The following is a 20,123-nucleotide window of genomic DNA, read 5'->3' as shown; positions in this document are numbered from 1 at the left end:
TTCAGGGGTCAGAGTCTGCTGGACTTGAGGTGGAAGTGGGGAGTGGGCACGGGGCAGGCAGGGGAAGGAGAGTTTGGAGTGGGAGACGGGAGAGAGGGAGAGAACACAGGCTGGGTGCACATGTCCTCCATGGCCAGGCCTGAACCTGGGTTGCTGCCCCCTTACCCACCCACAGGGCAGCCCCAGCCCTGAGTGGGCATCAGCACGTGCTAGGGGCTCAAATCACGTGGCAGAATAAAGTCACTGCAGGACTTAAGAGCCTCCCTGTAGGATCTCACAGTGACACTGCCACTCGCTGGTATCCTACAGAGTCTAGAACAGACCGGGAGAATCCAGGGATGGAATGCTCACTGGCTTCCCGTAGTGTGGGCTCCTTGTTGCCCCAGCCCCCGGGGCCTGGGGGCTGCAGGCCCAGAGATGTCAAGTACCTGGGCCGGGCCCCAGGCACACTGGACAGGCGGGGGCTGTTGGGTGTGAGGCCGGGAGGCTGGGTGCCCTTTTGGACACAGAGTTCTCTGGAGCCCTCAACAGCAGAATGATAAACCTAACTGGCACCTGCCTGGGCCTGAGGGGCAAGGGGTTGGGGTGAAAGTGAAAGTCGCTCAGTCACGTCCGACTCTTTGTGACCCCATGGACTATACAGTCCATGGAATTCTCCAGGCCAGAATACTGGACTGGGTAGCCTCTCCCGTCTCCAGGGGATCTTCCCAACCCAGGGATCGAACCCAGGTCTCCCGCATTGTAGGCAGATTCTTTACCAGCTGAGCCACCAGGGATGCCTGGGGTCGGGGGTGACAGTCACGCAGGTCCCTCCGTGGAGCCTGCGTCCCGCCTCCCCCCTCCCATCCTGCAGGCTCAGGTCAGAGCGGGGCTGGACCCAGAGGGCAATGGGAAGCGGGAAACCGGGGGGCCGTTCTGACACTGGGGCCACCCTGGGGGTGGGGGGCAGATGGAGGGGCCACACACACTCACCCCGAACATTTGCCGCAGGTCGGGGTCCCTGAACCGGAAGGGGATGTTGGAGACATGTAGCCGCTTGGGCTGCTGCTTCTCTGTGGGGTCGGAGGGGTGGAGTGGCTGGCTGTCCGTCTGTGCCGCCTCGTCTGTCTGCTGTGGGGAGAGGACCCGGGCTGGGAGGTGCCCCACTTCTGCTCCCACCCCATAGTGGGGGAGGATCTAGACACCAGGTCTTCCCCAAGCCCCGCAGACTCCCCTCGCCCGGGATTCACAGGATTCGTAGTAGCACTTCGACCTCAGAGGTCCCACTTTCGGGCTCTTCCCTGAGCAGTTCTGTGATGCCGTCACAGAGCAAGGCCTCCCTGGCCCAGTGTACTCTCCCACCCTGTGGCTCAGCTTGACCACTGATGCCCGACCTCAGTGGTCCCTTGGCCATCACAGTTCTTGAGGTTGTGCGTGTACCCCCCCAACCCCGCGACAGCCTGAGCTCTGGGAGGACAGGTAACGTTTGGGGTTTCCAGCCTGATGAGAAAGTGGAGAGCTTTTGGAAGCCACTCATGGCACACACATCAGTAGGGATGTGGCCCCAGGGGAGGCCACCCCCAGACTGCCTCTTCTTCTAGCCCTGCTCTGAGGCTGTGCATTGTCCAGGGCTCAGGGGTGGCAACCTCCAGTGCCTCACAGCTGGTCCTGATTCTGGACCCAAACACTGATCAACAGAGGGATTCTGAAAGACTCGAGTCTCTGGAAACAAAGCCGCCACAGAGCAAGGACCACCTCCCCGCCCTGTCCCCCAAACCAGCTCCCTGAGAGGTCAAGGCCATGAAGAGGCCTCGAGGCAGTGCGGTGCAGCGAGCGGGCTGGGCACATGTGTGAGGTTCCTCACTGGGGACTTCCATGGGGACAGGCCACCAGCTCACAGCCAGGCTGCCCTTCAACTTGGTGGGTCCTGCTGAATACCCAGGCCAAAGGCAGGCTGGGCATGGTGAGTGCAGGGAGGGCCCACCGAGGGGCCTCATCGTGACCCTGGGGCTGGCATCTCTGGTCCTCTGTGTCGGTGTCCAGGAGCAGAGCCGATGACAGGCCGGGTGACTGGACAGACGCCTTCTCTCACTTGGGGCTCCTCCGGACCAGCTCCTCTGGGGCTCTCCTCTGATGCCGTGTGCCCCCATCCCCTGTGGGCACGACTGGCTGAGAAAGCATCTTTTACTGCTCCTTTTCTCTTCCTGTCTCAAGTCCTGGTTTCCCTCCCAGGTTTTCTGGGATCACCTCCCCAGTACACTGCTTGGACTTGAACCTTTGTCTGAGGATCTTCCTCTGGGTCAGGATTCCAGGTGACAGTCGGGGGGCTTGGCTCCTGTCTGATACTCCTACAGAGAGTGAAGGGGGAAGGACAAGGTCCTCAAGGCTGGGGTAGACTTTGCACAAATGGAAGTCCTGGCGGCTGTGGTCTCCCACGTGGCCGGCGGAGAGAGGCCGGGCTGCAGAGACACGCAACGAGGACAGCTGAGGGGAGAGGTGCTGGCGTGTGCCTTCCACGGGTTGCTGGCAACTGCCCGCTTGCTTCTGGTGCGTTTTGTCCACCAAAGGAGTGCTGGGCAGTACCACAAGCCTCCCAGAGCCAGGATGGTAAGCAGGGCGAGCTCACGGCGCCTGAGCCTTCGTGCTGTGGCTGAGGACTGGCCCTCGCCAAGGCCACTGGCTGGAGGTCTGTCTCTGGACTCCTGAGTGGCTGCCCTCAGTGGCCATCAGGGTCATCCTCTCTGAAAAGACAGGGCTGCTCCCCTAACTCCTGCGCTCAGCCAGTCCCCAGGGCAGCAGATGCCATAGGGGACAGGAGGGGAGGGGAGGGGGGTCAGCTCCTGGGCACACTTCCTGGTGGCAAGCCAGGAGGGGGTCTGGAGGGCTGCAGGGGTGCGGGGCTATCCTGTTCAAAGGCCCCATAGACTCAGCTCTGTATTCCTGTGTTGAGAGGAAGCACAGGGCGGGCGATCCTACACGTGGGTTTGAAACCACCATCCTCTCGTGTGCCTGGGGGGACATGTGTGACCTGGGGTTCAGCAGGCTGGCCACCTCACGCATGGCAGGCCCATTTCTGGAGTGTGTGTTCTCTGAGCCAAGTGTGGGGCTGCAGGTGATTCTGCGCTTGTTCCTGGGGCTTCACCAGCAAGTGCTGACACCCAGGAGCCCCCTTCAGTCTGGGGAGGAACAGCTGGTCAGGGGGAGTGAGGTGGCAGGGCTCCGAGGCTCCTGGTCTGGCCTGCACATGCCCTCGTTCCTGACAGACAAATCGGGGCAGCTGCCTTTGGGCTTTTGGGGGACATTTGGGGGCTCCTCTCCCCCAAGCCCAGGACCTGGAGATGCCCAACCGCTCAGCCCCCTCCCCAGCTGTCCTCCTGCCTTGTTGCACTCTTCCTTGTAGGAAGCAAGCTTGGGCTTGACCGTCAGAGGCCCCGTCTGCACCCCCAGACCAAGGCAGAACTGGCCGTGCATCTGCTGATTCTTCAGAAGCCTGGGCCCCGCCCTCTGGCTACAAAAAGCTGTGGCTCTTTCCGTGAGGCGGTCAGGTTGGGTCCAGTGTCCCTTGTCACCCTCCCCTGCCATGCCTTTCACACACCTGTGCCCTTGGCTGCTCTTGGGTACAGGTGACTCATGGACTCCGGATCTGGGAAACTAGGGGGAGGAGCATGCAATGCTGACCCCCGGCCAGCAGAGGGCAGTGGTCAGCGCAAGCTGGTGGCCAGGACTACGGTGGACGGTGGTGGGGGTGGGGTGGGGTGGGAATCCCAGCTCCCACTCAGAGATGGGGAGCCTTTGGTGGGAAGGGGGCACCATGGGATGGCACTGATGAAGCTGGGGCATCTGGGGCCAGGGTGGGATGTCCTTTCTGCAACGCCTTGGGCCTCTCCTAATAGCAGAACTGAGCCCACTGTGTGTCTCCAAGATCCAGGGTCCTCCTGCTTCTTCCCACCTCAAAGGCCCTTAGGAGAGCAGCTGAGGGTGAGGTGGGAGAAACGGGGTGATGGGGGGTGCAGGAAAAGTAAGAAAAGCCCCCCTTGGCCCCAAGCACAGCTGCAAACAGAGGCAGATAAATGGGTTCAATGGCTGTGAAATTGTAAGATGCTGGAGAAACCCCCGAGTGTGACAGCACACTGGCTGCCCCGAGGGGAGACGGAGGCCTTCTCACCATTTATCACAGCGGGCCGGGCAGCTGGCGCCGCCTTCCGAGGGACTTCACTTCCCTTTTTCTTCTTTAAAGCAATCTTTGCCTTTGGTTCTCAAATGCAGGGAAACGAGAAACAGCAGCAGCAACACCCCTTCCCTCTCCAGCTGCTCTCGGCCGTTTTGCTTCTGCGTCCTCCTCATTTCCGTGTCATCTTAGCCCACGTGGTGACACGGTCCTCGTCCCCCTTTCAAGGCAGCATCCGGTCCCTCTGCATGGGACAGTGCATCTCCCATCCTTGCACCCTCCAAAGAGTCTGCAGCCCCCTTCTCTTGGGCCTCTCCAAGCCCAGCACCGGGAGAGGCTGAGAGGGCCCTGGACAGGGTCAGTAGGTCCAGTGGGGTGGCAGGCAGCAGGCCAGGATCCGGGGGCCGTCACTGGGACAGAACCAAGGCTGGGTGATGCCACACAGAGGAAGCAGCTCCAGGAAACCCTCTTTCTCTGTGGCCCCCTCTCCCCTCATCTTCGGTCCTCCAAGACTTCCTGGTCACCCATGCAATGACCATCGGCTGCTCACCCGACATGGCTCGTCCCTGGTGGGTGGTGAGCCAGCTTCGGAGGAGGTGTTCTCCCCATGAGGCCTCGAGCCATCCACTCATGAAGCCTTCTTCAGAACCTCAGGTGGAGCTGTGTCCTCTTTGGACGCTGTGAATGACGCCATGCTCCGGGAACTCTCTGCTTGGCCCCCCATGGTGCATCGATGCTGATGGTGCCATCTGCTCGCACCCTGCCTGAGTCAGGGCAGCACCCTGGGGTGCTGTATTCCAACCACGGTCCACCCCGTTCCCTTAAGTCCCAAGAGCCAAGAGCAAAGAGGACCGAAGGCTGCCGCTCCAGCAGGAGTTTCTGAGAGGATGTCCCTGTGGCTGCCCCACCACACAGGGTAGACGGGTGGGTGGGGAGGACCCCTGCAGGGGACCCCGTAAAACCTTGCAAGAATGAGGTAGCTCTGGGAGGTGGTCCCCAACCTGTACCCCAGGGGGTCCTGCAGAGTAGTGAGGCAGGCCTGCTCCATCAGCAGCCCCAGTCACTCTGTGTCCCCTGCTGCCTTTTGATAAAAGAACGTAGATGACGCCGTGATGACAAACGGAATCCACAGGCAGGAGAGGGCAGGTTGGACATAAGCTGGAGCCTACACTGCCTGCCGCCCCCTACCTCCCGATTCTAACACCAGGCTGTTTGGGGAAGGCCAAGGGGAGGCTCTGGGAAGTGACGCAGGCCTGATCCGGGATGGATGTAAGACAGCTGAGCAGCAGGGCTAGGAGGACCAAGAGTTTGTTGAAGATAAGTGGCTCCTGGAATCTTCGAGCAGGACAGGCAGTGACCACCCTCCTCAGCTCCTCCCAAGGTGCGAAACCTCTGATGGAAGGAACACTCCGGATTGGAGCATCCACGCCCTGCAGCAGCGGCAGCTGAAGTCTTTGCCGGGCAATTCTGAGTGTCTTTGAGATCATCCGATAGTCGGGGCCTCTATCTCGGTATCCCAGGGGAAGAGCAGCAGACTCACCCCCTCCCAGGACCTGAAGAGCCCCCCGTGGACAGAGGAAGGCCGAGGCTGCCCGGTATCGGGCTCAGCAGCTCTCTGGCCCAGGCATTCCTGGGGTGGGGGGGCGTTCGATTGAGCAGTGAGGCTCTCACATCTCAGTTGGCTTCTCTCTGAGACTCCCAGGTCCTCTTCGGGGCCACGGACTCTCGAAGAGTGGAAGGGGCCCATGTAATGTCCGTGACTGGTGGGAAGTGACGGCCCCCGCGGGTAGGGTCAGGCCCTTCCTCCTGTGCACCCCCGTGCTGGCTCGGGGCCCAGCACAAGCAGGTCCCTGCAGAAGTCGGCCAAAGGAAGATGATTCTGTACGGGTCGCGGTGAGGCTGCGTCAGGCGGCCCAGAAGGCCTGTCTGTGCTGTGGAGGTGTCAGCGGTCGGTCTCAGCCTCCTCTGTGTCAGCCACCAGTCTGGTCATCTTGTCTCCTGGGTTTGCTTCTCGGGGTGGGGGGGCGGTCAGCATTTGTTCCCAAGGAGGTCATGAGAGGTTTCCCCAGATTCACCCCATCTGCTGTTGTCCATCAGAAAGAGACCAGCCAGCCAGCGGTGACCTGCTCACAGGGACCCCTCTGGCTCCCTCACTCACCTCTCTTTTCTGAGCACATGCAGGTCACAGATTGAGGCATGAGAAGCGGCAGCGGCCAGGGAAGTATGGTTTGGCTCCCTGTTCTGAGACCCATGGACATTGCCCTTCTCATCCGTGGAACCCTGGGGGGCATCTGTGGTGGATACCCTGTACCAGGGATGCTGGGAGAATCGAGAAGACTGATGGTTTTGGCGCAGACTCAGGTCTGGCAGTGCTCCAAGCGGGCAGGAGAGTTTGGTCCAGCCCGTGGCGGGCTGCGTGGGTGGGCGCTATCCCCAGAGTTTGGATGATGCTGCCCACACACTGAGGGAAGGTGATATCCACATCTAGGGGTACACCGCAGGAGCCAGGCTGGGTTAAGGGGCTGAGGTGGCACAAAGAGGGGGGCACCCATCAGGCAAGCGGTGCAGGGCATGTTGGCCTCCTGCCCGGCCCCCACCAGTCAGCACTGGCACCAGGCCAGTAGGGCCAGCTCGATGAACCCAGAGCCCTGGAGCTCGGCGGGGCGGGTCCACAGAGGATGCAACAGAGGAGGCTGGGGGCGGGGACGCAGCAGCCCAGTCTTTGGAGGGGCTCCCTCCACAGGGTGCCCACCCCAGGCGGGCCAGGGGCAGCAGCCACTCCTGGACGTGATCCTTGGCTATCAGGAAATCTCCAAGAAGTGCCAGGCTCAGCACTTTATCCTTGGAACTGCATCACAACCACATAATTGAAGTTATCTGATTGGAGGGCAGCCAAGCAGATAGATTACAAGTGATTAGAAATGATAGGAGGGCCTGCAACCCGAGACAGCTCTGAGGGGCTCTGGGCCTCTGCTCACTGCTGCCAGCCAACCCCCCTCCCCTGTCCCCCGCCCCCCCCACCACTGCTGGGTCCCCCGGGACTCCGGGTGAGCCCAGGCCCCCGACCTGGCTGTTTCCCTCGTTTCTCATTAACAGGTCACTGATGGTTGAGGTCACGCTCCTTCTCCCAGATGAGGTGAGAGCTGGCCTGAAGTTATGGCTTGGGGAGGCAGAGGGGGGCCCCTGCGTGGCATCTGCCCACCGGAAAGATTCTTGGGTGTCAGATGGTGGAGAGCCGGAAGGCTGAGAGAGCCTTCCTGGGGGCAGAGACACCCCTGCTATGGGCTGCCTCTCCATACGCAGGCCCCGAGGCCCCTCCCCCTGGAGTTCCGAGGCTGGGGGGGCCCTTACCGGCACCGTCTGGGCCCCTGTGATGGGCTGTGTGCTGGTGTCACTGCTTGGCTGCTCCGGGTGGGTCTGTGCTGGTGTGTACAGGGTCATGCCATGCTCTGGGGGAACCGGGGTCTGGCCCGAGTAGTCCGGCGTGGGGTGCGGTGGGGGTGGGGCGTACTCGGCGGGGATGCCGTTCTGTGGCGGAGGGGGGTACTGGGCTGGGGGGTAGGGCTGGGCCATCGCTTCAGGCGGAGCCGTGGCGTCCTGATTGCCCTGCGGAGGAGAGAGCAAGGCTGGTTAGACCGCGGTCTGGCCGGGACTCTGCCTCCTTTCACCGGCCCCTCTCCAGGAGGCCCTGTGGTCCTGAACTAGACTTTGAGCAGCATTGTCCAGGCCGCATGGGATGGGGCGCTCCCCCAGCACGGGGCATCCAGCTCACAGCTGGGCTTCCAGGGGCATTCAGGGGAGCCCAGGTCTGTGGCGAGACACCCCTGAGTTTGAGGCCACTTGTGTGAATTTGTCAGGTCCGAGCACACTAAAGGTTTATTTTTAATCCACCAAATTTTAAAAATAATTAAACATTTCCAGATAACTGTAGACAGACACAGCTGTAAGAAATAGCTCAGGGTGGCCCCGTGTACCCTCTATGCAGGGCCCCCCAGCGGTGATGGCCTGTGAAACCTTCCTCACCAGGAGACTGACATGGGGCCAGTCAAGACGCAGAACCTTCCAGAAGCAGCAGGATCCTGCCTTTGGCCCTGGATGGCCACACCCCCACTCTCTGGCCTGAGAAAGGCTTTTAAGCCTCGGTTTTCTCACTAGTAAAGCAGGTGTGAGGACACGATTCACAGCCTGCAGAGGGGAGGACTGGAGTTGATCGTGAAGACATGGAGCCTCATACAACTCAGCTTCATGGTGGCCACAGGGTGAGGTGCTGTCCGTAGGGCACAGAGGGTTCTGGCCTCCGTCTCGAGGATCTCCAAGATGTCCCAGTGATCCTTCCCACCCTCAAAGGTCTGCTGCCCCAGGGGGAAATGTATTCCCTCGATGCTGGCCCCAGCCAACCTGGGGCTCTGAGAAGCCCTTGGCGAGGCCTGGAAGCGCCCCAGGACAGTGGTTCTCCAAATGGGGTGCTGGGATCTGCAGCATTGGCATCATCTGGGGTCTGGTCAGCAATGCAGATTCTCGGCTCACTCCAGACCTCCTCCCCAAATCTGGGGGCTGTGAGAACCACTGGTATTGGGTACAAAGAAAAGCCCTGGTAGAAAAATCTCTCAGCCTCAGAGAAGGGACTGGGGTCCCTTGTGGGTTCAGGGGAGGGGACTAGTGTTCTGGCCAACCCTCCCTGTGGACACACACTAGGGGGCAGGCTCTCAGCAGCCACTATGAGCAGGGGAGGCACCCCTGGCCTTCTGAGGGTGCCTCTGGGGGAGAAGGGGCCTCACCACCTGGAAGGACAGGGTCACCTCTCGCAGGAGGAGCCCCCACAATGTGGAAGGACCATTGCACACGCGGGGATGGTTGACTGCTTTCCCAGTGCCCTGCGGACAGGGGACCTTGTGTGCTCCCGTGCCCACCCCCATCAACCTCTGTGTGTCTGACCTCAGTTTTAGAGTCTCCCCACCCCGAGACAGGTGCTTCTTTTAGCAGGCACGCTGACTTGCTCACGCTGTTCCTTCAATTGGTGACTATTTATTCACCCCAAACTGTGTGTTGGGAAGCTGGGGTGCTGGGCTTGTGGTTCTGGTGGGGAGCAGGATGGGTAGTCCCTGCTCCGGTGGGGTCTGCCGTCCGGTGGGAGAGTTAGTCCAACTCCTCAGATGTTGAGTCGACCGTGAGTGGGGGAGGTGGCCCAAGGGGACTGGCCACACGAGGCCAACGGAGACTGGACGGAAGACGCGGTGTTCTGCCTTCAGGCCAGAGCCCTGCCCCACTGCCACAGTCTGCTTGGCTGGCCACCTCCCTTCTAGCCAGCGACCGCAGGCCCCCACATCAGCCCAGGGCCCAGCTCCACCGTGCAACCAACCGTCCCAGTGCCAGCCTCCGCCTCGGTGCTGATGGCCCTCACTTCTGGGCGACCCGACATGAAAAAAGAGGTCTCGTCCCGCTCCTCCTTGGGGAAGCCCCCAGATCCTTCCCCTCTCTCGCCAGGCCCCTGACAAGTGGACGGATACAGGCCTATGCACACACTCATGAGGGTCCTGCCTCACTGCTCCCAAGCGGCTGAGAAGCCCCGTCACCCAGTCGGCCAACACGCTGGTCGCGTCCTCTGGCTCCGGCCCAGCGGGACCCGGGGTGGGTTCACCAGGAGGGAGGAGGGGCCCGCGAGGCGGGAGGCTCCCAGGGGTGGAGGAGCACCCAGGCTCCAGGATGGCGGAGTAGAGGCAGGGAGGAGGCGGGGGCGAGGAGAGGAGGGAAGCCGAGAGCCAGGCAGGAGTGTGGAAAGGCCCGGGTGAGGGGGAAGGCGCTGTCCGCAGCCTCCGGAGATCAATTAACTGATAAATATTTGATTAGAACCTTCACTAACTTACATCTTGCCAGCGCCCCCTCTTCCCCACCTCCTCCGAGGCTCTAGGAAAGGGGGGCTGCTCTCCTGTCTGCTTCCTCCCCAGCCCCACCCCCGCTGCGACCCTCCCCAGTGCCCGAGGGACAGCTGCCAATCTCTCCCTCTGCAGGGCTCCCGCGCTGGGGCCTGGGGCCCAGACTGTCAGGGGAACCTGCGACACGGTGGGGGTGGCGGGAGGGGTGTTTGGGGTCCTGAGGGCCAGGGTCTGGAGGGGTCAGGGGTGGGCAGGAGGCAGCTGAGGGATGGGGACCTCGAGCGACATTGTGACATCATGAAGTCAGCGCATCTGAGCGCATGGTGCTGTCTGCTCTGCAGACGTAACCTCATCGAATCTCCAACCTACCAGGTGGACAATGTGCCCCCATTTCCCAGCCAATAAAGTTGAGGTACAGAGACCTGTATGGCATGGGCTGCCAGCTCCTAAACCTGGCTCCCTGCTCCTCGTCCAGAACTGTAGCCATTCCTGGGGGGTCTAGGCGGAGGTGAGGTTCCACAGCCCCGTGAGAGTCGAGACCCTGGAGAGCACATGGAGAGATCTGACCCCCCTCTTATCCACCCACTGGCCCCACGTCACTGCTCATCTGCTCTGAGTACATCTCCCATCTGCAGTGGTCACCCCCAGCGTGTCGGGGGGCCCTGGGCAATTCTCGACACCCCTGCCCTGCATCTCCTTCACGCCCACACATAGGGGCTACGGTTCCACGAGTGGCCTTTTCCTAGGCTGCACAGCCCGTACCTGGGACGCACACCGGGCAACGGAACTTCACAACCAAACTTTCCCACGAGACTCTGAAGTGCAGCCCACGCTGACAGCCCTAAGAGCAGACCTGGTGGAACAGCAGAGGGTCAGGTCTGCCCTAAGAGGGTGTCCGGGGGCCTGCACACAGAGGTTTGCACAGTGTGTGTCACTTTCGTTTTCTTCCTTCTTCTCGGGTCTGTTGGGGCCACAACGAAGGGCCTGGGGTTGGTGGCGTGAGCTGGGCAGAGTCCCCCTGCCAGGCCAGGTCTCATGGCTTCAGGTGATTTCAGAGCAGTTTGTGAACTAGTGTGGCTCCCCAGGGATCGTGAATTCCCTCACTTGCCCTCCATGCCCACATCCCTGCACTCAGCACAGCACTCTGCTGCACTTGGAAGTTTCAATGCACACTGGATGGATGAATGGAAGGATGGGTGGGTGGATGGATAAATGAAAAGACAGATGGAAAGATGGCTGGCTGGATAAAAAGATGGCTGGATGGTTGGATGGATGAAAGGATTGATGGGTGGATGGATGAATGGAAGAACTGACAGACAGAGGGGTGGATGGGTGGATAGATGGAGAGATAAAGAGACACTGATGTACAGAACAGTCTTAGGGACTCTGTGGGAGAGGGAGAGGGTGGGAAGATTTGGGAGAATGGCATTGAAACATGTATACTATCATGTATGAAACGAGTCGCCAGTCCAGGTTCGATGCATGATGCTGGATGCTTGGGGCTGGTGCACTGGGATGACCCAGAGGGATGGTATGGGGAGGGAGGAGGGAGAGGGGTTCAGGATGGGGAACACGTGTATACCTGTGGCGGATTCATTTCGATGTTTGGCAAAACCAATACAATACTGTAAAGTTTAAAAATAAAATAAAATTTAAAAAAATAAATAAAAAGATGGATGGAAAGATGGATATAAAGTGGAGAATGGATGGATGAAAGGGGAGTGGTTGAGTAGATGGACAGATGAGTTAAAAGCTTAAAGACCATGGTCAAGTCATTTATTCCCACCCCCTCTACAAACCTGTCTCTCTCTCTTGTCTTTACACTTGCCTGGAAAATTGCTAAGAGCAGCTGTGCCCATTCCACTCCGTGGCCCACACTCTGGGAAAACATACAAAATCAGCCCAATTTCCTTAGATCACTGTCCTCTGCCTGGATCTGCCATTCGCTCTCAATGACCATTTCCCTCTTCCTCCCCAACCCTCCCACCACGCTCCAATGTTCTCCTTCTTGGCGATGACTGTGCTTTTATTTCCTGTGGAAATGGAAGGCCATGTCCACGCTCACTTGTTCACCTTCCTGCCTCTTGTCCCACCCCTGGCCTTCCCTCCCATTTCTGCTCCCATCTCTAACTGGTCACTTCCAAGCACACAGGTGTCCAGTCCTTCTCACCAGCATATGCTCACAGCTCTGGCAATTTGCTGACTGGCTCCCATGATAGGGAAAGAAAACCCTCCTTGACCACTCAGCTTTGTCAGCTACAAACCCCACGCACTGCTTCCTTACAGAGCAAAGTCTCTTGAATGAGTCGCCTACACCTGCAGCCTAAACTCCTTTATTCCTGTTCCCTCGTCATCCCACCCCCGGCAGAGTCTCCAAGGCACCATTCCCTGAAACTACCCTGGGCAAGGTTCCCACCTCTGCCATGTGGACCATCTAAGGGTCAGCTCCCAGTCCTCATCTGACCTGACCCTCGACAGCACGCAATGTGCTGACCCCTCATCTCTTGCCAGACACACTCTCTTTTCTTGGTTCTGACTCACCACTCTCTTCATTGCCATGAGGGGTTTCTGGCCCAAGAGGAACTGACCATTCTAAGTCAACAGCAATGGTGGCTGGAAGGCAGTAAGTTCTAGAGAGCAAAGTTCACTCATCTGACAAAGGGGAACTGAGGGCCACGACATAAGAGAGTAGACCGATTCAAGGCGAGGGGTGATGTCAGGGGAGGGGGTGTGGTTGGCCATGAAGGCGGGGCGAGGGCTCAGTCCTCTGCTTTCCAGAGTCTGGGGGTGAGTCTGGGGTATTTATTCCCTTGCTCTCTCCCTGGGAGGCTGTCTCTCCCCAGACCAGAGGGGATCCAGACTCAAGTGAGTGCCCCTCCAGGACCCTGCAGTCTTCTTGGTTCTACTGCTGCTTCTTCCTTAGGCCTGAGGTGGTAACAGCGCCGTCACTGTCAGTCGGGGGTCCTACACTGTTCCTGGTGGTCCCTCCAGCCCATCCTCCAGTTCTTGCTGTTGTTGAGCTGCTCAGCTGTGTGCGACTCTTTGCGACCCCATGGACTGCAGCACACCAGGCCTCTCTGTCCATCACCAACTCCTGGAGTTTGCTCAAACTCATGTCCAGTGAATCGGTGATGCCATCCAACCATCTCATCCTCTGTCATCCCCTTCTCCTCCTGCCTTCAATCCTTCCCAGCATCATGGTCTTTTCTAATGAGTCGGCTCTTCGTATCAGGTGGCCAAAGTATTGGAGCTTCAGCTTCAGTCCTTCCAATGAATATTCAGGGTTGACTTCCTTTAGGATTGACTGGTTTGATCTCCTTGCAGTTCAAGGGACCCTCAAGAGTCCTCTCCAATACCACAGTTCAAAACCATCAGTTCTTCAGTGCTCAGCCTTCTTTATGGTCCAGCTCTCCTCCAGACACCTCTGGAAAGTCTCCTTGTAAATAAACTCACATTATCCTAGAGCCAGTGAGCCACCCGCTCCCTGCTGGGACCTGATGACACAGTGGTATGAGATGGAAGGGCTTGTCCAGCCCCAGGAACGGGCAGCGAGGGGCTTTGACCAGTGAGAGCCCAGCCAGCCTCTCGGGGAGGCCCTGCAGCTAATGGCCTTTTCTCTGCTCCTGTACCTTGGGTAGTCCAGCTTTTGGCACCAGACCCTGAGTGCAGACTCAATGCCTCCATTTCTAGGTGACCCTGGGCACAGCCTAACCTCTTAGTCTGTGGAAAGGGGACAGGGACTCATCTGCCTGGAGGCAGGGTCTGGGCAGGAGGGCCCTTCATCTTTAAGATCTAGAGCTAAGACTCCCCCAAGTGTCTCTGCCCACATCACCGGCCCAATGGAAATCCACGCACTCAGGCCTTGGCCAGTGAGCTCCTGTCATCTGTGGGGAGGGTCCCCTCTGTGTGGGATGCACTGGGCAGGATGTTCAGGGAGCAGGGTGCTGGGGGCAGGGAAGAGCTGAAGCAGCTGCAGACAGAGGCCCTCCGAGCTCCTCCCTGCACAGTCCCCTTGGGGATCTCTGCTCCCAGCCCCTCCTCGACAATTAGGCTAATTGCCTCCCAGACTCCTCACCCTGGGAGGGAGGGTGCGGTGGGCCTGGTCCGCAGGCCAGGCTGCAGAAAGAAGGCAGGCTGGCAGCAAAGGCTGGGCACCACGCCATCTTTCCACCACCTCTGGGCAAAGAGGCTTCCAGACAGGGCGGAGGAGGGGAGCGTGGCAGAACCACCAGCTTCAAGGATCAGACAGGTAGGTGTGTGATCTGCTTGTCCCACTCTGGACATGGCTCACCTGTCCTGAGAGGAGAGGGGACCCCCCCCCCACCTTCACAGGCATGCCCCCCCAATACCAATCTTTACCCAGGTCACTGGCATCAGTTGAGCCTCTGCTGCCTGGCACCTGGGACACAGGAGGTGCACAGGCTGGACTGATGCTGTGCCTGTGTGCGCAGGGCACTGCCCATGTTCCCAGGACAGTGGGGACAGATGTTGCCTCCCTAAGCCAGGAACAGGGGCCAAGCCTGAGCCTTCATGCAGTGTTGGACAATTCACAGGACCAGGAAAACGGGACAGTCGGTTTCCAGAAGAGGCCCGTGCAGAGGACCCCCTGTGAGCATCACTGGGTCATTCTCGAGGCATCCACGGTGCCCATCAGTGTCAGAAGAGGAGGCAGCTGACTTAGGGACTGACTGCTGGCAGGCAGGACATGTGGGTTCACGTCCCCAGTGGTGGCTGAGCCAGGGCACCTCAGGGGTCTGACCTCCCAGTCTGGGAGCAGGATGGTCCTGCCCTCCCCATCCCAGGGCATGCACGTGTGAGGCCGTGCCCCAAACCGCTGAACGCTGAGGAGTCTGCACCCCGAGCAAACCCGAGACTCCTTCAATCCCTGAGCCTTAGATGGGAGATGACCACGTGTGACACCAGACAGTGCCCGCCAGACAGTGACTCTCATCTCTGTGCCCTTCCTGGTACCTGCCCGGCTCTGTCCAAACGAGCCCAGCAATGCATGTTCGCCAGCGTGGAGGCTCTTTCCCTCCCGGGGCAGCTCTGCTGGGATGCTCTTCCACGGGCAGAGCTGAAACCTGCCTTCTGGAAACTTCCACCCCGTGCCCGCACGACTGCAGTCCGGGGACTCGTCCGCCCCTTGCTGACCCTCTGAGAGTGTGAAGAATCCACAACACTGTGCCCACTTTGACTGTCCCTTGGCGCAGCTCCAGGAATATGTGGGATGGTTGTCCCCCTTTTACAGGTGAGGAAACGTCGGTCCGTGGTTCCATGCGAATCTGAATCCAGCCTGCGTTCTGCTTGCCTCCACGACCACTGCACCTTTCCCGATTGGGGAGGGGGTCTCGGTCGACACCCACCTGCTCAGAGGGAGGGTCCCTCTGTCCCTGGCTGCCCCGGGTAGGCTGGTTCGGGAGCAGAGAGATGGCGTTTCCTGGAGTCAGAGGACTGCCCGTGATCACATGATGGTAGCAGTGGGGAGGGTGGGGGCTCACGGAGGGGAAAGGGCTGGGGTGGGGGGGAACACGAGGAGCAGGAGAGAAAGGGGGTGTTACTAGACTAACACATTCGGTTGTCTTCTTGGAGGTGATGTCTCTATTCTGTTTTCTTAATGTGCTGGTCACAGGGAGGTGAGGTTTTGGGGAGAAAGAGAAGATGAGATTATTGAAGAGGAACGAAGATGAAGCTGGGACACGCGATGGTATCAAGGGAAGGGGCAAGAGACCCCCAGCCCTTGTGCGTGCTGGTCCACGCATCACGGCCTGCCATGTTCTTGCTGACAGGTATGGGTGAGTTTGGTTGATTCTGGCAAGTCGTCCTGCTGTGACTTAAGACACACCAGGCAGGGATAGCACGCGTCCTCTGATTTTCTCCAAGGAGAGTGGATCCTGGCCCTGCCCCCAGAGACCCAGGACCACTGCGATCTCGGAGAGGGGCCTCCGAGGTGGAGAATGTTCTGGCCACTCAGATGAGGAGGAATCGGCCCAGGGGAGGACCAGCTGGCGAGTGCAGGCAGGGTTGGTGTTCTCGAGTCTGCGCCAGCGGAGTGGGAGCGATGGTGTGTGTGAACCTGCTCGCTGAATAAGCACCCAGCATCCACTAGGTTGAAATTCTGGGTGCTGGGCCGCGCCAGCCAGCACAGGGCCCTGCCTCTGGGAGCGCGCACCCCGGGGGCCTGTGAGCATCAGCTAAGTCTGAAGCACGTGACATGACTTTTGGGGGACAAACAATTAACTCCGCCACGGTGTTTGGTTCAGGCTGATATTCCAATTTCCTAGGGGACCAACTGACAGCAGGGGCCGGGTGGAGGCGGGCGTGGGCTCGGCAAGTCTGTTGCCTCGGAGTGTCTCCTGCGTGACTCATGGAAGGGGCTCCCCACTCCTGGAGGGGAGGGGACTCGTTCCCCCAGGAGCATCAGTGTGAAAATAAATAGACACAGTCGAGGTTTCCAGGACCTGCCAAGACCCAGAGCAAAAGGAAGAGCGGGTCCAGGATTCAGCGGAGGCTGTCTGGGCTAGAGGTCACCCGCGGGAGGGTGGCCAGGGGTGGAGCGCCAGGACAGCACACGGTCTGGCCACACTCCCTCACTTTCCTCTTGCCTCAGACTCATTTGCTTTCTCAGTCCAGAAACAGGCCACCTCCACGGCTCACAGGCTCCTGCCCCCAAATTTCATGGGAGAGTGGCCCTGCCAGACGGAAACAGAGGCCCCTCCCAGCCCAGGCACCGGAGGAAAGTCCTGGCTCATGGAGGGGGAGTCCTGGAAACCCAGCCCCCACCTCCATGTGAGACCCCTCCTGTCCCCTTCCAGCCCACCACCCCAAAGGCACAGCAGGGATTTCTCCCTCTTGGAATCTCATGCCTCCTCCCTTCCAAGAGCTAAGATGTCATCCCAGCGGCGTGCAGGGTGGGCGGATCCCTGCAGGCCGGTATACGTCAAGCCAGAGACTTTGGGGCATGGTCTTGGCAAGCAAGGGTGCTGGTATAGATGCTTCAGGACAGAGCAGGGCTGCAGTCACGGTGCCAGGGAACTTGAGTGGGAACTCCCGAGGGCAAGAGCTCACCACTGAGTTCCCCAGCACCTGACACAGCACCGGCATACAGCAGATGCTCAGTACGTGTTGAGTAATACTGATGAATGCAGGAGTGACAGCCATGGGTCACTTAGAGAGCCCAACACTGCATAAAGCAATAAAAAGGCATTAGTTCATAGAATCGTTGAACAGCCTGTGAACTGACCTTCTCCACCGAGGAGAGAAATAGAGAAGGAAGTCACTTGCTAAAGAGTACACAGCGGCACGTGGCAGACCCAGACCCACCTGACTCTGGAGCCAGTGGACACAGCATGACAGCTATGGACTCTTGTAGCTGGACTCTTGTCCACAGCTGTGGACTCTTGTCCGTGGGAGCGGAAGACGGTGGTCCCTCCACCCACCGTCCCCAAGACCCCAGGGCTCCGTCGAGCAGGCTGACCCAGTCTCACGGAATTCCTTCTAACCCAGCAACCAACCAGGGTTTCTGAGCTTGCAGGTGCCCACCCCTGGCCTGACACCCTTCTCCAGCATTCAGAGGATGGGCTGACCTGGCGATCCACTACCCCCCACCAGAGCGGGATAGAGCGGTGTGCTGGTGAGTGTCACACAAGGGTTCTGTTGCGGGGAAAAAGTCCTGCGTTGTGGCGGCTGCATATTTCCATGGTGTAAATGCTACCCCCTCCACTGATTTCAAGCTGCCAGCTTGGAGTCCCTGAGCGAGGAGCCGGAAAGGGATGCACACAATTCAGGGCTCGGATGAAGGACTCGGCACGCCCCTGGGGAGAGGGGGGCACCAGCCCCAGCTGGGCTCCAGTTCACCTTTCCTCAGCTAGGCGACTGGAGGTCGGGTTAAGGGTGGTGATGCAGGCGGTAGGTGTGAAGGGGGCTCTGAAGGGGGCTGGGATGGGGCTGCCCTGGTGTGGAGGGGAGACCAGGGGCCCCCGGCAGACACCAGGGGGAGCTTGAGGGGAGGAGGAAGCGGCGGCTCCAAGGCCAGGGCTGAGAATCCGCCTGAGTGGTGGCCCTTCCTGCCTCATCCAGTACACTCTTCCCCGCAGCCAGTTCAGTATCTTCTGTTAAGTTAGGGCTGTTGGGAGGCCCGTCACACCCTGTACTGGTTCATTCAGGGCCCTCGGGGTGGTAGGCTCTCCAGCCTTCAGCTTTCTCCCCTTCCTCTCCCACCTTTTCCATGGGGCGTCTGGCTCAGTGGATACTCCAGGGACTACAGGGTGCACTGTGTGTCTGCCCCTACCCCTGAGACCTAGAGGGACTTCAGGGGAAATCCAGGCAGAGCCCCCAGACTCCAAGCCACTCGGCAAGTTTATAATCTGACGCTGAGGCCCGTGTTTGGCCATTCCTGGTGGCAATGAGGTGCAGGCCTGGCTGGATTCCCACCACCCCGACCCCTTCCCTCCAGCATCCCAGGTCTCCTCCACCTTATGTCTCCTTTTCCTCTGGTCCACAGACCCTCATTTTCCAGAAGGGTCTCAGGCCTCTCCTGCCTTGGCGGCGGCTGAGTGGTTGATGGGCCGGGTCACCCTGGCAAACAGTGTCCTGATTGCGGAGCCCTGCTCTCCATGTGGAGCACATGTGGGCCCGAGCCTGGGCTCCCACTCAGTCCGCAGCACTGGGGCCAGTCTCCTGACACGGCTCTCTGGGGCACCTTGGGCACCTTGCTTTCTGCCCAGGCTTTGCACAGGGGAAGCCCAGCTACACTCTTGCTCGAGTCTCCCTGCCGGCGGCCTGGTTTCCCATCTGCACCGTGAAGGCCGACAGAGCTGACCCAGAGCTGCCGCAGCGCGAGATCAACGCACACCGATTTGGCATTGTGCCCGGAAGCAGCTTGGTCGTGCTCCGCCTGCGCTCTCTGCCACTTTCTTCTATTGGAGGAAGAACTCCGGGCACCTGAGAGCCTGGACAGGAAAACACCCTACCTTTCCATCTTACTGTCCGCCAACTGGAATGTCAGCACCCACAAAAGTGGCTGCAAACCCAGGGCGTGAGCACTGCCCGAGACCCCGTCTCGAACAGAAGCCGTAGGTCCTTCGTACCGTGCTACGCTTGCACTCGCCCCAACTCCAAAACTAGGGTGTGAGCAGACCCCACCCCTAAATGTTTCTTTCACACATTTGTAAAAAAGCCACAGATTACGACTTCACCTGTCTTCTCTCTTTGGGTAAGTGTATTCCCATAAAATGGCTTTCATAATCCTAATGTATTTTATGCATTCAAGACCATTTTTTGAGAAGGGATCTGTGTGCCTCAACGGATGCTAAGAGGGTTCAAGGCACAAGAAAGAGTAAGAACCTCCACCCGAAGGACCCCAGGCGCTTTCCTGATCTACTGACTGAGCTGTCACCCCCACCCCCCAGAACGGAGCCCCGCCACCTGCCAGAGCCTACCGCTGTCTCTCAGCCCAGACTCAGCCCCTTCCTGCATTAAGCCGGGCCCAGATCTCAGCCGAGGAGCCCCAGGGGAGGGGACGGATTTTCGCACGATTAAGCCGTAATTCCCTCCAAGCTCACTGCATACAAATCGTAAATAACGTGGCCCCATAAATCCCCCTCTCCCATCAGCTTCACCTCCACCGCACTCTGTCCTGCCGGGGGAAATCAGTGAGGAGCCGGCTGCCGTTGTTTGGCTGAAGGGCCCAGGAAGGCAAGTGTGGGGTGGGGGCCCCTGCCAAGCATGAGGCTGCTAGGCCAAGCAAGGACCCCAGAGGCCGGGTCTCTGTAAAAGGGGGTGGGACCAGAACACAACCAGGGCTCAGCTGGGGAGTCCAGGGAGCTGCGGCCAGTCACTGCCCCTCATTGAGGAGGGGTCCTCGCCCCATTTCACAAATCCTCTAGGGTGCTGCCCGGCCCTGAATCTGTAACTCACTGTGTGTGTGTCCACACGTGTGTGTATCCAGCTTGTGTGTGCGTGTGTGTTCACACGTGTGTGTCCATGTGTGTATCCACGATTGTATGTGACTGTGTCCACACACGTGTGCATATCCACACGTGTGCACACGTGTGCACACACGATTGTGTGCTCGTGTCCACACACGTGTATATCCACACGTGTTC

The 20,123-nt window shown here is 59.4% G+C and overlaps 1 protein-coding gene across 11 annotated transcripts in view; it reads right to left on the bottom strand.

Moving 5' to 3' along the window:
* The window catches only part of RBFOX3 (RNA binding fox-1 homolog 3), a 440,999-nt gene that overhangs the window by 15,664 nt on the left and 405,212 nt on the right, over nucleotides 1-20,123 (bottom strand). For 9 of the 11 annotated variants that reach the window (XM_070773960.1, XM_070773957.1, XM_070773954.1 and 6 more), the window contains 2 exons: nucleotides 7,499-7,753; nucleotides 973-1,110 (listed from right to left, as the gene is read on the bottom strand). In XM_070773960.1, coding sequence (XP_070630061.1) covers nucleotides 973-1,110; nucleotides 7,499-7,720 — 360 coding nt within the window. In that variant the 5' untranslated portion in view covers nucleotides 7,721-7,753. The remainder of the gene's footprint in view (nucleotides 1-972; nucleotides 1,111-7,498; nucleotides 7,754-20,123) is intronic. The other 2 variants (XM_070773955.1, XM_070773959.1) reach the window with 1 other exon arrangement.

The sequence above is a fragment of the Bos indicus genome, chromosome 19 (genome assembly GCF_029378745.1).
Source record: "Bos indicus isolate NIAB-ARS_2022 breed Sahiwal x Tharparkar chromosome 19, NIAB-ARS_B.indTharparkar_mat_pri_1.0, whole genome shotgun sequence".
Taxonomy (NCBI): domain Eukaryota; kingdom Metazoa; phylum Chordata; class Mammalia; order Artiodactyla; family Bovidae; genus Bos; species Bos indicus.
This window is presented reverse-complemented; position numbering and strand designations above follow the sequence as displayed.